This window comes from Palaemon carinicauda, chromosome 28 (assembly GCF_036898095.1).
Source record: "Palaemon carinicauda isolate YSFRI2023 chromosome 28, ASM3689809v2, whole genome shotgun sequence".
Classification (NCBI taxonomy): Eukaryota; Metazoa; Arthropoda; class Malacostraca; order Decapoda; family Palaemonidae; genus Palaemon; species Palaemon carinicauda.
The window spans coordinates 68,833,248-68,848,246 of record NC_090752.1 but is presented as its reverse complement, the minus strand read 5'-3'; the positions used below and the strand labels follow the sequence as shown (position 1 = coordinate 68,848,246).

Sequence of the window (14,999 nt, the reverse complement as noted above, 5' to 3'; positions counted from 1 at the left end):
AGAAGGTTTCTGTATAAGACTTTATGCATAGGTTCATCCAAGCTTTCCTTAAAACCTGTAGGACCTTAGTCACATCACAGGAGGGGGATTTTAGTTCTTGGGGAGGACAAGACTGCTTGAAACTCCTTATCAATGCTGAGAGTTCCCAGGAATCTGAGAGGTCCAGCAGACCTTTCAGTTAGAAAACTTGGCTCAAGGCAGAGCAGTAGCCTTTCACCAAAGTGACAGAAAGGGCCTTCATGTTCCTTAGGAATGCTAAGGAGTCTGCAATCAGGGGAATATTGGCTTTGAGTAGAGCAATATTCCCGGTACAACACCAATAACAGAAGATTTTCCACCTTGGGGCCACTAGTGTTACTTGGATGTTCTTATTCTGTCCAGTATCTGACGAATTAGAAAGAACGCTGGGAAGGCGTAGAAGTCTAGACCGTCCCACGGGAGTTGAAATGCGTGTTCCATCGCTGTAGCTTGGTCTGGCACTGAAGAAGAATACACCGGGAGTTTGTGATTCAGGTGGGTGGTGAATATGTCCAGAGATGGGGAACCCAACAAAGTCACAAGTCTTCACCATTAGAGCAAGCAAAGACCATTCTAAACCAACTGTTGTCCCTCGACGGCTCAGCTCATCTGCAATGACGTTCTTCCGGAGATGAACCTAGCCGAGAGAGAGATTGCCTGGCACTGTGTTCATTTGAGGATCTCTATTGCTGGACTGCATAGCAGGAGAGAGGCTACATTTCCTTGTTTGAAGATGTAGGTCACTGCTATGGAGTTGTAGCTCATCAATACCACGGAGTGACCTGTCAGTGTCTCTGCAAAGTGAAGTAACTATAGTTGAGCGGCTTTCATTTCCAGGAAGTTTATGTGGAAGCTCTTATCTCCTTCTGACCCTGGCGAGATGCATCTGTGAACAACATGAACTAGTGAGGAGGACCCTGAAGGGGCGTTCCTGCTAACAGGTTCCCCTCCCTCAGCCACCACAGGAGGTCCAAAATCCCCTCTTAAGGTACTATTAAGAGGGTTGCAGGATGGTTTGTAGCTCAAGACCACTGCACTGACCGTATATGCAATCTCGCCAGGGGGGAAGTTTCTCTAACAAGGAGAGATGACCTAATAACTTCTCCCAAATATGGACAGGCACAAGGTCCCCTTCAAATTGAGTTGCTACCAAAGTCCTGAGCGTTGCCACTCTGTCTGCCACAGGGAAGGCCTTGGCTTGCACTGAGTCTATGTCCATACCCAGATACCAAATGGATTGGTTGGGGATGAGGCTGGACTTCTGGAGGTAGAGCTGAATTACCTAAATCCCTGCACAGATCCAGCAACATGCCTCTGTGCTTCAGCAGGAGAGCTCAGGATTCCAGAGAAGCCAGTCGTCTAAGTATCTCAACAGCCTGATACCCATAGCATGAGCCCATGCTGAGACAAGGACAAACACTCTGGTGAAGACTTGAGGGGCTGTAGACAGGCCAAAGCAAAGCAGTTTGTCTCGAAAAGGAAACCTTAGGTACTGTAATTCCTTGAGACCGGATGGATGGGGACCTGAAAATAAGCATCTTTCAGGTTTATGGTCAGAAGATAATCGTTCTTCCTGATAACCTGGAGAATGGAGGGTGGAGTCTCCAGCTTAAACCTTGTCTGCAGAATGGAGAGGTTCAAGAGAGAGAAGTCTATGATGGGTCTCCAACCTTCCATCAGCTTCTCTGCTAGGAATAGATAGCTGAAGAAGCCCATAGAGTCGTCAAAGACTTCCTCTACCGCATCCTTGCTTAGCAGCTAGGCAAATTCCTCTGCAAGGAGTAGATGTTTTGATGATCCTTTCATATAGTACGGTAGGATCCGATTCCTGGTCAGAGAAGGTGGATAGTCTGTAAAGGAGATCCTATGCCATAAATGGAGGACTTCTACCATCCATGGGTTGGCCCCCAAGTCCTGCCATCTTTGCCAGTTGCTTTGCAGGTATCCCCCACTACTGGTAAGCTGGAGGACAAGCCACCCTAGAGTGACCTTCTGCCCCACGTCCTCTTCAGTTGGAAGGGTGACATCTCTGACGAAATTTAGGTCTAGGTTTCTGCCTCCCAGATTGTTGTGCATCCATGAGAGGGAGGAGACATCTCTGTTAAGGGGGTTGCCTAAAGGACTAGTTCTTAGTCTGATTTTGAGGAGTGGGCAACCTCAGTGCTGCTGCTCTGTTGACTATTGAGCTCTAGCCCAGCTTATCACTTTTCGATTGCTTTGATCACTTCTGAGGACGGAAAGAGAGAAGGAGAGTTGATGAGGTTAGAGTTCCTTAGGACTGTGGCATCTTTAAGGACAGCTATCTACAGCATTTTTCTTAGACAAAATCATCCCTCTTCAGAACACAGTTTCCCCATAGGAAAACATTCTGATAGAGGAGAAACTCTACGTCCTTGGCACCAGATCTGAAGAGTTCCTTGATCTGATCTCGTATGGCCTTTTTTTCTGAGGTTCCTTGAAACAGCGAATAGATTGAGTGCCCCAGACCAGAGGTCTATCCACGAACAGGTCTGAATGGCTGCCATGGCAGCTACCTCCATATTTGCAAGTTTAGGACCTGAGATCGTGGCTGGTAAATTCTGCAGTCTTTCAACCGAAACTGAAGGTACCAAATTGGCCGCATCTGGATCAATAAGTCATGGGCTCTGAAAAGCACCCGAGTTGATGTAAAAAAGTCTCTGGCGTGGCAGAGGTAATGGCGAAAGTTTTGAAGACCTACTTGCTTTTTTAATGAGTTTTCAGCAGCAGGGACTTGGACGTTCAAAAACTTGAGTGTCTTTCGTTTGTTTGGAAAGTGTCATTTCAAATCTAAGTCTGGGATACAGAGACTAAAGAAAAGTATCATTGATGCCACATCGTCTATAAGCAGTCCAAGCTAAATAAGCTCATCCAAACCTCCCAAGTGGCAGATTAGGTTCATGATCTTAATAAAATTAGACACTTCCGAACTCAATAATGGGACCTCAAGTGGGGGTACATCAGCAGAGCTTATACTTACAAACGCAACATTATTCTTAAGAGAATCATCAATTGTGAAAGGTGCCAGAGTTAAAATAAAAACGACAATGGCCTGGCCGAGGTAATGGCGGAAGTTTCGAAGACCGACTCGCTTTTAACAAGTTTTTTGCAGCAGAGACTTGGGAATTCAAAGACTCAAGTGTCTTTGGTTTGGTTGGCAAGGCTCACATCAAACCTAGGTCTTGGATTCTGAAACAGCAGGAAGGTACCGGTGATGCCGCATCCTCTATTAGCAGTCTGTGCTAAAGGAGGCTCATCCAAACCTTTTAAGTGGCAGATTAGGTTCATATTTTAATAAAATGAGGGGTTTCCAAACTCAATACTGGGGCCTCAAGTAGGGGGTACATTAGCAGAGTTTGAACTTGCACATGTCACATTATTCTCAAAAGAATCATCAATCGTGATACTGTAATGTCCTGTTGCCGAATTTCTGATTTGATAGAGCTCTTTATCCTTCCTCCAACATCCTTCCTTTCCCTTGACTGATAATGAAAAGAGGCAGAGGAGGGAGGATTCTAGATCCCTCCCATCATAAAAGCAGTCGTTTCTATGTCTAGATAGCGAAACAGAGCAGTTGAAATATCTCTCGGAGTTCGTTCTAAGAAGCAAGTGAAAGTACTCAGTACTCTGTTCTTTTGAATGTCTACAGCGAGGACCACATCTGCGTTATCGGCCAGATCGTTCTTCTATATCTGATGTAAGGGTGATTCTTGGAAATGGGAAATTTTCTGCACCCTGAATCCACTTCCTATACCTAAAAAGAATTTCCTAAAAAAGACTAGCATTCCAAAGAACACCTATCCTGGTAGTTATGATTGTCAGACAGAGTGAAAGAACAGGGTCTAACCGGACGATTAAAGGTTTTGTCTCTAGCATAAAACACGGGGTTCTTATCTGCATAGGGAGAGCTTGTATCTCTTCTGTCCCTGGCCAAGTTTATAACACTCTGGTTGGACTCTGCATGGTTTATTACGTCCTCTACTATCTGATAGGTGAATGTCCATTTACTTAGCAATATCATGACATGGGGGAATATGCTCACACATCAAGATGGCGGCGCATTCAGTGACATCACGACACTTGGGAGTGACAACTTGCTTGGACCTGTTGGCCTCCTTAGGCAGCCGGAGGGTACCTTCCACACAGTAACATCATCATGGTTACATCTATTGGCACATTTAGTATAGGAATCTGAATGTTTGGCCGGACGGCATTCTTGGACAACTTCCCAGCTTTAGGAAACTTGGGAGGAGAGGCCTGCTTGGATCATGAAGGAATTGCCATCTTGAGGGGGGACACAGCTGAAGCAGTCTGACCACCCTCATAGTACAGAAATGACAAATCTCTCGAGTCATCCAGGCGCTCTTGAGAGGAGTTTTCTGCAGAGGACCCCAAGGCGTACGAGGCAAACCTTTCTCGGTAGAACAAGTTGGAGACTGGTAATCAGGATCTTCCAATAAGACCGCCTTAGTACGGGGGATATGACAGGCTCGACTCAGGTCACTTCGGGAATGAGGAGATGCTTCTCCTGTTCTTATTGGAAACACTTCTGATGGGAACATCTTGACTGCATTATTAGTAAGGTATACTCCCAACTCAGCACACTCAGAAGAGGGATGTAGACAAGGCAGCATAGTCTGGAATAGAAGCATCTAGCGGATCTGGATCAGGTTTAATTCCATAATCACATTACTGACAAAAGGAGATATGTTCACGAAATTAGGGCCATTGTCCGCTGTGACAGAAACCTCAGAGGGATTCTGACACGTAAAACTTAGATGCGGGATAACGTTCAACGGCGCACTTATTTTGCGTTTCTTCTCACCACATACCAAGGGAGAAGGAGGTGAAAGATCTCTATCCCATTGGAAGGATGACCACTCCCTACATTACTTACAAGGAAATTTTACCAAACTTCTCTTTCCTCTACATGCTGGACATACCAGGTGAGGATCCACCTCTATCCTGTTCATAAAGGTTCCACAAGGGCGACCATTATGGCCCAAACAAGAAGGCAACAAGGTCGAAGTGGTCAAAAGGCACCTTCTAAATCCCAAATAATTCACACACAAGTAACAATTAATGTCCTAAAATAAAGACCCAAGCACAAGCAAAAATAAGGGTGACAAGTGGGCGATGACATTGTCTTATCATAGGAGTGAAGTCTGGGGCATCTTACTACCTCCAAGGCCAGAAGTATTGTGACTGGCAGCCCAGCAGCATAGCATGACGCAATCTACCAATTCTTTTTTTTGGGGGGGTCTGGTTGTTAAGAAACAAAACCAGAAGTAACCCCATTAAATGACTCAGAAGGTTGCATCCACATAGGAATAAATGTAAAAATTGTTAAATACCTAGTAGTTAAGACATCATTAGTTCCCATTCATATTCCCTCCCTTAAACTCAAGATTTTTCCATCACATTTGTCATTTTTTTATGTGCAGTTTTCTATATATCTTATCCTGTTTTTGGAGAGGTGCAATTACTTATAATACTTCAGAAATCAACTGCTTTTCTCTGTTTTACTTCAATTAAAAGCCAACTTTTTAGTTAGCAATGGCCACGGATTATAAATTAACGAGGGTAAGGTTATCTATACATGTCAGAAACAAATGCAAACACACTCTTTAATTATACTTCCTGGGCATTACCTTCTTTATTTCTTGCAATAATTTCCTTTTGGTGTGTTTTGTATTTTACCAGTGATCTCTTTTATTTTCCAAATGAACTACTCAGTATCTTTCTGATACTTAATGAAATAGTGAATTCTATATATAACATAAACATACCGTAGTTTTTACCCTAAAATATATTACTTCCGTAATTGCCTGGGATTAATGAGCTATTAATTTAAAGAAGAAATAGATTAACTATCATAAAAAAACTCTCACCACATCTTATTCAAGACCCTTTTTTCCAGTGGGATAGAGGTACCAGTGTAAGGAACAGGCGAGCATAAAGAGTTCTCTTTTAACCCCAACTATTTTCATAAGATTTTGAGTAAGATTGAGTATACTCTATATACAGAAAAAATATCATAGCCACTGTAAATGATGAGGCAGGTGGGAATTTACACAAATCCCAGGTAAGTTTTGAAAAAATTCTTTCTAGTTCACAAATTGTTTATTTCAATAGAATTACCTGGGATTCGTGTGCTAAATACAACATTACCAATCCCAAAAACACTTCCCTATAATTGAATCTCATCATTTAAATTTAATTTGGTACAATCAAATTCCTATAGAGTACATATATTCGATTATAATGATTTTAAGGAGGATGAGTGTTGTAATTCAAGAGGTATTAGTTTGTTGAGTGTAGTTGGAAAAGTGTATGGTAGAGTACTGATTAATAGGATTAAGGATAAAACAGAGAATGCAATCTGGGAAGTACAGGGGGGTTTTAGAAGAGGTAGGGGTTGTATGAATCAGATTTTTACAGTTAGGCAGATATGCGAGAAATATTTAGCAAAAGGTAAGGAGGTGTATGTTGCGTTTATGGATCTGGAGAAAGCATATGATAGAGTTGATAAGGAAGCAATGTGGAATGTGATGAGGCTATATGGAGTTGGTGGAAGGTTGTTGCAAGCAGTGAAAAGTTTCTACAAAGGTAGTAAAGCATGTGTTAGAATAGGAAATGAAGTGAGCGATTGGTTTCCGGTGAGAGTGGGGCTGAGACAGGGATGTGTGATGTCGCCGTGGTTGTTTAACTTGTATGTTGATGGAGTGGTGAGAGAGGTGAATGCTCGAGTGCTTGGACGAGGATTAAAACTGGTAGACGAGAATGATCATGAATGGGAGGTAAATCAGTTGTTGTTTGCGGATGATACTGTACTGGTAGCAGACACAGAAGAGAAGCTTGACCGACTAGTGACAGAATTTGGAAGGGTGTGTGAGAGAAGGAAGTTGAGAGTTAATGTGGGTAAGAGTAAGGTTATGAGATGTACGAGAAGGGAAGGTGGTGCAAGGTTGAATGTCATGTTGAATGGAGAGTTACTTGAGGAGGTGGATCAGTTTAAGTACTTGGGGTCTGTTGTTGCAGCAAATGGTGGAGTGGAAGCAGATGTACGTCAGAGAGTGAATGAAGGTTGCAAAATGTTGGGGGCAGTTAAGGGAGTAGTAAAAAATAGAGGGTTGGGCATGAATGTAAAGAGAGTTCTATGTGAGAAAGTGATTGTACCAACTGTGATGTATGGATCGGAGTTGTGGGGAATGAAAGTGATGGAGAGACAGAAATTGAATGTGTTTGAGATGAAGTGTCTGAGGAGTATGGCTGGTGTATCTCGAGTAGATAGGGTCAGGAACGAGGTGGTGAGGGTGAGAACGGGTGTAAGAAATGAGTTAGCGGCTAGAGTGGATATGAATGTGTTGAGGTGGTTTGGCCATGTTGAGAGAATGGAGAATGGCTGTCTGCTAAAGAAGGTGATGAATGCAAGAGTTGATGGGAGAAGTACAAGAGGAAGGCCAAGGTTTGGGTGGATGGATGGTGTGAAGAAAGCTCTGGGTGATAGGAGGATAGATGTGAGAGAGGCAAGAGAGCGTGCTAGAAATAGGAATGAATGGCGAGCGATTGTGACGCAGTTCCGGTAGGCCCTGCTGCTTCCTCCGGTGCCTTAGATGACCGCGGAGGTAGCAGCAGTAGGGGACTCAGCAGTATGAAGCTTCATCTGTGGTGGAAATGTGGGAGGTTGGGCTGTGGCACCCTAGCAGTACCAGCTGAACTCGGCTGAGTCCCTGGTTAGGCTGGAGGAACATAGAGAGTAGAGGTCCCCCTTTTTGTTTTGTTCTTGTTGATGTCGGCTACCCCCCAAAATTGGGGGAAGTGCCTTTGGTATATGGATGGAGAAATTGAAATCAAGGCATCTATTTTTATTCTAAGATTTATTTGAAAATGGGGAGGGAAGGCATTGAAACAGGAAGAAGGGAGATCAAACTCTCTCTTCTCCCCTTGCCAACAGTTCTTCCTTGTTGGCATGAATGGGTCAGCAGTTCCTAGTGATCAGAATCCTCCAATCATAATAAGAGGGAGGAATAGCCTCAATCTTGTCCTGGAAAGCCTCCAACAAAATAATTCCAGGCAGCCCAATCTTGACACTTATGTAAACACTTGTGTGAACTCTCATGTGAACACCTCAGTGAAACAGGTGCTTTCAGAATTACTGAAGGCTTGCATGAAGTCTTCTTCTCTCATTACTGAGTATAGAGCAAAAGTTACAATAAGAATCGGGCTTTCAAGTACTGGTTCGACTGAGAGGAGTACGGACTCATACTCTACTGCTGTGATGACTCATGAACAGCCGACAGGAGAAGACTGGAAAAGGTCGCACATGCCTTATAAAGTAAAACTCAAGGATCATTCCACCTCTGTTTCACAACCAGAGATGAAACCTAGAAGGTAGGTATGGAATGGATTTGGATGGAAGATGGATGGAATATACAAGGCAAGGTACCCCATTACTAACAGCAGGTGACACCTCTACATTGTTACTGCCCTTCTTCTTCCTCTTCCTAACATCCCTCCTAGACTCAGCCTGGGAAGGGAAAGACTGACTGGAGTACGGTCTAACCCCTTCTGAAGGAAGAAGTTGCTGGTGTTCATTGATGGGATTTGGAATTGGCCGTGGCATTTCTCAAAACCAAACCAAATGGCATGGCCACCAATGAAGGCTTGCAGTCTTTCTTAGAAAACCAGATCCCTAGAGAGGTCCACGAGGAGTACAGCACTTATCCAATATTTGGAGCAACTATGGTCTCGGGGTCCCAAATGTGCTACAGAGACTGACCATCAGTCAATAAATGGTAAAAAAAAAATAGCTTATAAGCTTGACAACACATTCTGGGTTTGTTTCTTCTCCCTAGAATATGAAGGTTCAAATATGAACAGATCCAGAAACTTTTAATAAGAAGGAAAACCATGAATCATGCTGTGAATTGTCCTGTTCCATGTCTGGAAAGCAATCCCTGGTGCCAGAGTGGAAGAGAAGTACAAAGTACCCTACCTATGGTGGAAAGGCATGGTCATGTGGTCTACCCAGCTCAGTGCTATGAAGCCCAGAGCAGGGACCAATCACAGATCTGCTCAGTACTTTCAACAGCGGTAGTGTGCAGGACCAGTACTAAGCGGTGGTATAAACTATTTCAAAAGTACCAAAGTATCTCGGGAAAGAAGAGACCAAAATGGTACTGTGTCGTCCAGGTGAAAAGTGAAAAAGAGCGCTCAAAGTCCTCGATTACTTGGTCCATACCATGATCAGCGCATTTGTGAGCAATCAGCCGCAGCCCTACAAGCTGTTGGCCCCATGGGATAAGCTGCATCCTCACATAAACAGCCATGGCCTCATGGGCCATCAATGACAGTCTTAGATGGACCAATGGAATGTCAGTATGGGTGGTCAGTACTTAATGGAACCAATAGGACATAGGCACAAGTGATCAGTCCCTAATAGGACCAATTTGCCGTTGGTACGGATGATCCATCCTGAACAAGATTAATCCCTCAGACCAAAACAATTGTAGTAGACCCACAACCGTGTTCCAATATGCATGGTATTGGGTACATAGTAACAATTTTCTTTAAAAAGAGTTGAGAGATCCACAAGGACCGATCACCTGATACTAGGGTGAATGCATTCATTGTTGCACTGGTATCACATTACTGGACAACCATAAAAGAGCCAGTCAATGAGAAAATTCCATATCCCTATTTCAAATGATGAAAGGTTTGTGTACTCATAGGAACAAATTGCACACAGGAACCAATGAAGGTTCTACAAAATGCGACTGAAAAGATTCCAATATTTTTCCAACATTCCCAGACCTTTTATCAAATACATCTGTAAACTCCAATCAAGTTCCCTTTAGAATCATCAAGAAAAAGTTTCCACACCTACAATAACTACTACCAACTTGTTCAAGGAGAGAAAATGTAGCCTGAACGGAAGAGGGGTATCAAGGGAAGAGGATACCATATGAAACAGAACCTGACCCCAAAATAAAACTTCACTCTCCTTTCTTATGTTTAGCTTCCCATTCCTTGCCACTAGCCTCTAATTTCGGATAATGCTAAAATTCAGTCATAAGCTCCTCTGAAAAGGGACAAAATTCAGCAAAACAAACAAGTAAGAAGCAATTGAGTCTGCTACATGGGATACAATTTGAATGTGCACCCACCTAAACTGATAATAGCTTTTTCACTTTGCATTCTTCACAAAATCTAGCTTGTAAAACCTCCGGAGACATACCTCAATTAATCAAAGGAAAAAGAAATTACAGATATACACTAAAAAAATATTGTATCTAGTCGAAACTTTGACTTGCAAATGAATCACTATATGTTCACCTGATCTTTACATAGGCACTTCTTTCCAGTGATAACAAAGGGTCTTTATAGGCCATGGCCATTATTTTAAATATATTTGTTAAAGTATACCTTTTTGAATAAATTGCACAGGAATAACAGGTAGTTTCATTAAAATAATGACCCATCAATAAACCTGTTACTAATGTAATAAACGAACTACCCCTAGCACCCGTCACGGGCCAGTCTCAGATCTAGAACACACTAAAAAGTGAGGCAGATAATTCTAGGTAATACAAGAGTAGATGACTACTGCTCTTCTTCTCTTGGCTATAAAATAGGCTGCAGAGTGATTGGACATTTAATGACCAAGAATGTGGATTGAATGCAAGAGATGAGGTTTGTATTGAAAAAAAAAAATGTTCAATAAAATTTAATACCTTAGCAACAATCAGGTAATATACTTTGCAACGTCTGAGAGATCTACTGCTTTTGTAATTAGTAACCGGCCAGTTTTAAATGTGAGCATCTTAGATAGGAAAACATTGAGATTTTAGACAAGACTTCAATCCAAAAATATCCAAGAATGAAACATAGCGAGGCTCCTACCAAAACAGAAAATATGAAGATACAAAGTGTTCATCAAGGCAAGGAATTTCTATAAATAATCAATATCACTAATTTTTATGTGATTTATGGCTAGCAGCTAAAACAACATATCTCTAAAAAATTAACAAAAAAGGAGCAACAATATTCCATGTATCATAAAATTTAAAACATGGTGTATTCAGTAACAAAGTAAAAACATGAATCCCTCTCTAGAAGTAACTGATCTTTTCTAACTACATTCCTTTACTTCAAATAAGTTATGATGAACTTAGCAAATGATTTTCAATGCCAAACTAAAGGAACTTGATACAAAATCCTTTCTGGTATTTATATAGGTCTGTTTAAAAGGGATAATTAGGTAAAACTCAAACATACAGGCATTAGAACATATCATGAATCTACTAAGCAAGTCCCTGCAAATAATTCATGCTAATAATCAATAAGACTGAAATAAGCAAGAGTAAATCCCTACATGCATTTCAGAAGGGAAAAATTTAAATTATGCTCATGCAGGCTTCAAAACCTTCTCAAAACTAAAAACTCATTCCTAGTTACAATCTAGTATTCTACACAGACTACGTACAGTATTTAACACTACATTCTTAAACCCCTCCTTTAATAAAAACAGAATTAGTCATACACCTACAGAAAATTAATAGCAACTTAGGGGGAAAATTACTTTCCATGAATTATAAGTCAAAGCACTGATGCAATGAAAAACCAAAGTTTAACATCAATTACAATGTGGAAATAGAGGTAAATGAGACCACTCACACTGGCTGAGCTATTCATTACCAAGTGCTAAACATACAAAATTCCTATTGGTAAATTAATATGTTGAGCTAGATAATCAGTATCCTCAATTTTTTAAACCTAATAACTCAAATCAGCCATGCAAGTACTGATAACTGTAACTACCTTGTATGCTTATATGGCTGCCTCAACTATTACAGTGATTACTAAATTCAATAAATGGTGATTGAGATGGGAATCACAAATAGCAATAATGAGATTCCATAAGGAAATTCATACTTGTTCCATATGGTGCTACAATGTATATATAAAATACTGTATTTATAGTATATAAAGTTTAACAAAATGGAAGATTTACCCTGGGCCTCGATGATGATTTAGAGACCTTGTATAGCATTTCTATAAAAGGAAAAACCGCTGAAGAGCTTAAAGTTTATGTATGATCTACAGGATGAAACAAGATTACAGTATTTTCTTCCATTTTGAGTAATATCATGGTTTCCTTTTAGAACCTTTTCAAGTAGTAATAAGAGGCTCTAATTCAATACACTATTATTCAACAATGACCCATATACTTGTTCATCACCAAACTCGACAGATTACTAGTAAAAATCTATACTATAAAGATGGATATTTCCTTCAATGAAGCTTTAAACTTCCCTAGAATTTTATAAGTCTTTGGTTATTCATGACATGACAAAGGGGCTCCTGCATAACAGAACTTTCACACATGCAACAGGTATTTTAACTGATTTAGTTATGCATTTAAGCTACATTCTGAGAGGAAACCAATAATAATCACGTAAGTGAAGAGAACATTGACTGACCATATTTTGTTTTTAAATTATACATTCTTACCTCGGTTAACTATGATAAATACATAATGACTAGAATGGAAATACCTTTCACAGTTGGTGGGGACAACAAAGCAGAATTAATGTGCAGCAAAAACAACAGTAAAGTTTGCCAGGTATCTTCGCTTAGACAAGGTGAATTCTGAGCAATATTCTGCAAGGTTCTTAAAACCCGGTGACAAAGAACTGCTTGGCGATTTATGACATCTGGGCCTATATATCGTGAAAACAAATAATGATAAAATAAGTTGATCTGAAATAGATGCAAATCTTTACTGTTTTTTACTATCAATTTCTAGAAAATACATTACACACACATAGTACAATATTAAAAAACAAATTAATACAGTAGAATATCTACTGGAAGCTTGGCTGTCTGAATTAACAAGATTAAAAAAAATTATCATCAATTTTAAATATGATCCTCATACATGATAGAAACTACATTTGTGACAATAATGGTTATAAAGTATGTAATAAAAAAATTTATTTTGCAAATTAAACAGCACAAAAATATCTGCTACAAGGATTCCTCCTATACTGTAATTGAAAAAGACTAAGTACACTCCACCAAATTGTGAGTACAATTTGCATATAACATCTCTTACGTTGTTACTAAAATGCATTCAGACTTCTATGTAGCCATATACTGCACCACAACAGCATTACATTAAATGTACTATATCCTCTCTAAATCAATATTCTGATACAAATTTCCACACAGTCCATAGTAATTCATCAATTGAACATTTTACAAACAGTACCAATATACTATACCCTTCTAATGAAAACACTCTAAGGCTTCCACACAACTAGTGCTTTATAAATAAATACAAGAGGGTTCAGGAAAGGATAATAAACAAATAATATACTACAAGTGCTCTTACCTTGAGCACCTCTTGGAACAAAGAGGTAATAGAAGTGATTTATTACAATGCGTGCATAATGATTTGGGTCACTCAATATCGGTGCTGGGACGCTACTCTTGGGGTTTGGGAGAAGGGCTGATAACCACTCGCAGTACACACTCACACAATCTCGTAATATATCAATTTCTGAGAGAGGAAAACTCAGCCCATAACCAAGTGCCTAGAATTTGAAACATATTGGAAATCAGTAACCATAAATTCTTTGAGAGACAAAGAATGTCTTCTAGAAAGAGCTAAAAGACATTATATCAACACACCACAAAGGATTAAAAAACTATTTCAATAAGAACATAAAAGCATAGTACAGTAGGGTCCCGAATTATGCGAGAATTTGGTCGATCAACGCCCTCATATAAATGGAAAATCGTATATTTCGAAACAAACAACTAACAGAAATAATTCCATTGGGGCCATGGCAATCAGCAACTTGCCTATTCAAACGGTTTACTACCCATTTCCAATACTTTCTATGTACTACACTGTATTTTTTTATAATATCAAATTGTTCTTGTAAATAAATCAAACATTTAATATACTTTAAAGTTCTAATAACTTGAAAAAAGGTTAAAATTACAATCAGGATGGGTGTAAACACTGTATATTTCCCGTTATAACACGACCCAAAATACAGACAAATTTTAATGTTTGTCATATCTATTATATAAGACAACTGGTGAATAGCAAAACCATCACTCTATAGACTAACTTTTGTTGTATCATTGAAAATCCAGAATTATCAAAATAAAGGCGATTCTATATCATGCGTTTCGTAAACACGCCCAAAAGCACAATAAAATACGACAACCAATGTTTTGTTTACGTTTATCTCTGATCATAACGAAGAAACAGACGCATTTACACATCTGTGTTTACGTTAGTTTTTGCATCGACAGTAATCTTACCAAGTATTGAATAATATATTGATTTTGTTATTACCAATGTTCTACTTAATTTTTCTTAGAACTTCCAAATAAATGAAATGAATGCCATTTATATAATGTTTTTCTTTATGACGCCGCCTGAAACGGAAACCTTCCATTCGTTTACTGTACGCTCCATCTTTGGAGCGTGCACGCATGATCAAAGTGATAAATAATGATACTATATAAATTCCTACATACGTAGCAAAGCAGGAAAAAGTTTTTTTTTTTTTTTTTTTTTTAATCAGAATGATAATTTAAGATAACTCTAATCTTTTACAAAAGACAATTGTCCATTTCATATCCAAAATACTTTTCCTAACTTCAGTTATAAATCAACTTGTACCCACCTCAATTACGGAACCATCAGAAAAAGAAGTAAAAAGAAGAAGAAAGTACTAGGCCGGGTTTTAAAGTCATCAAACAATTAAGTTACCGCTATAATGTTCGACGTGACAGAGATGGTGCGAGTTTGGAGAAAGTAAGGAAAATTGAATCATGATTGATTTTTAATATAATTAATACTTTGTGAAGCCACAAAGATTTCATTTGTTAGAGACAGAGGTAAAAAATGAGAGGTAGCAAAAGGTAGCGCACACACA

At 39.7% G+C, this 14,999-nt stretch overlaps 1 protein-coding gene across 7 annotated transcripts in view; it reads right to left on the bottom strand.

Moving 5' to 3' along the window:
* Positions 1–14,999, bottom strand: part of LOC137621649 (ral GTPase-activating protein subunit beta) — a 260,222-nt gene that overhangs the window by 180,064 nt on the left and 65,159 nt on the right. For all 7 annotated transcript variants that reach the window (XM_068352115.1, XM_068352116.1, XM_068352117.1 and 4 more), the window contains 2 exons: positions 13,436–13,637; positions 12,597–12,761 (listed from right to left, as the gene is read on the bottom strand). In XM_068352115.1, the coding sequence (XP_068208216.1) occupies positions 12,597–12,761; positions 13,436–13,637 (367 nt within the window). The remainder of the gene's footprint in view (positions 1–12,596; positions 12,762–13,435; positions 13,638–14,999) is intronic.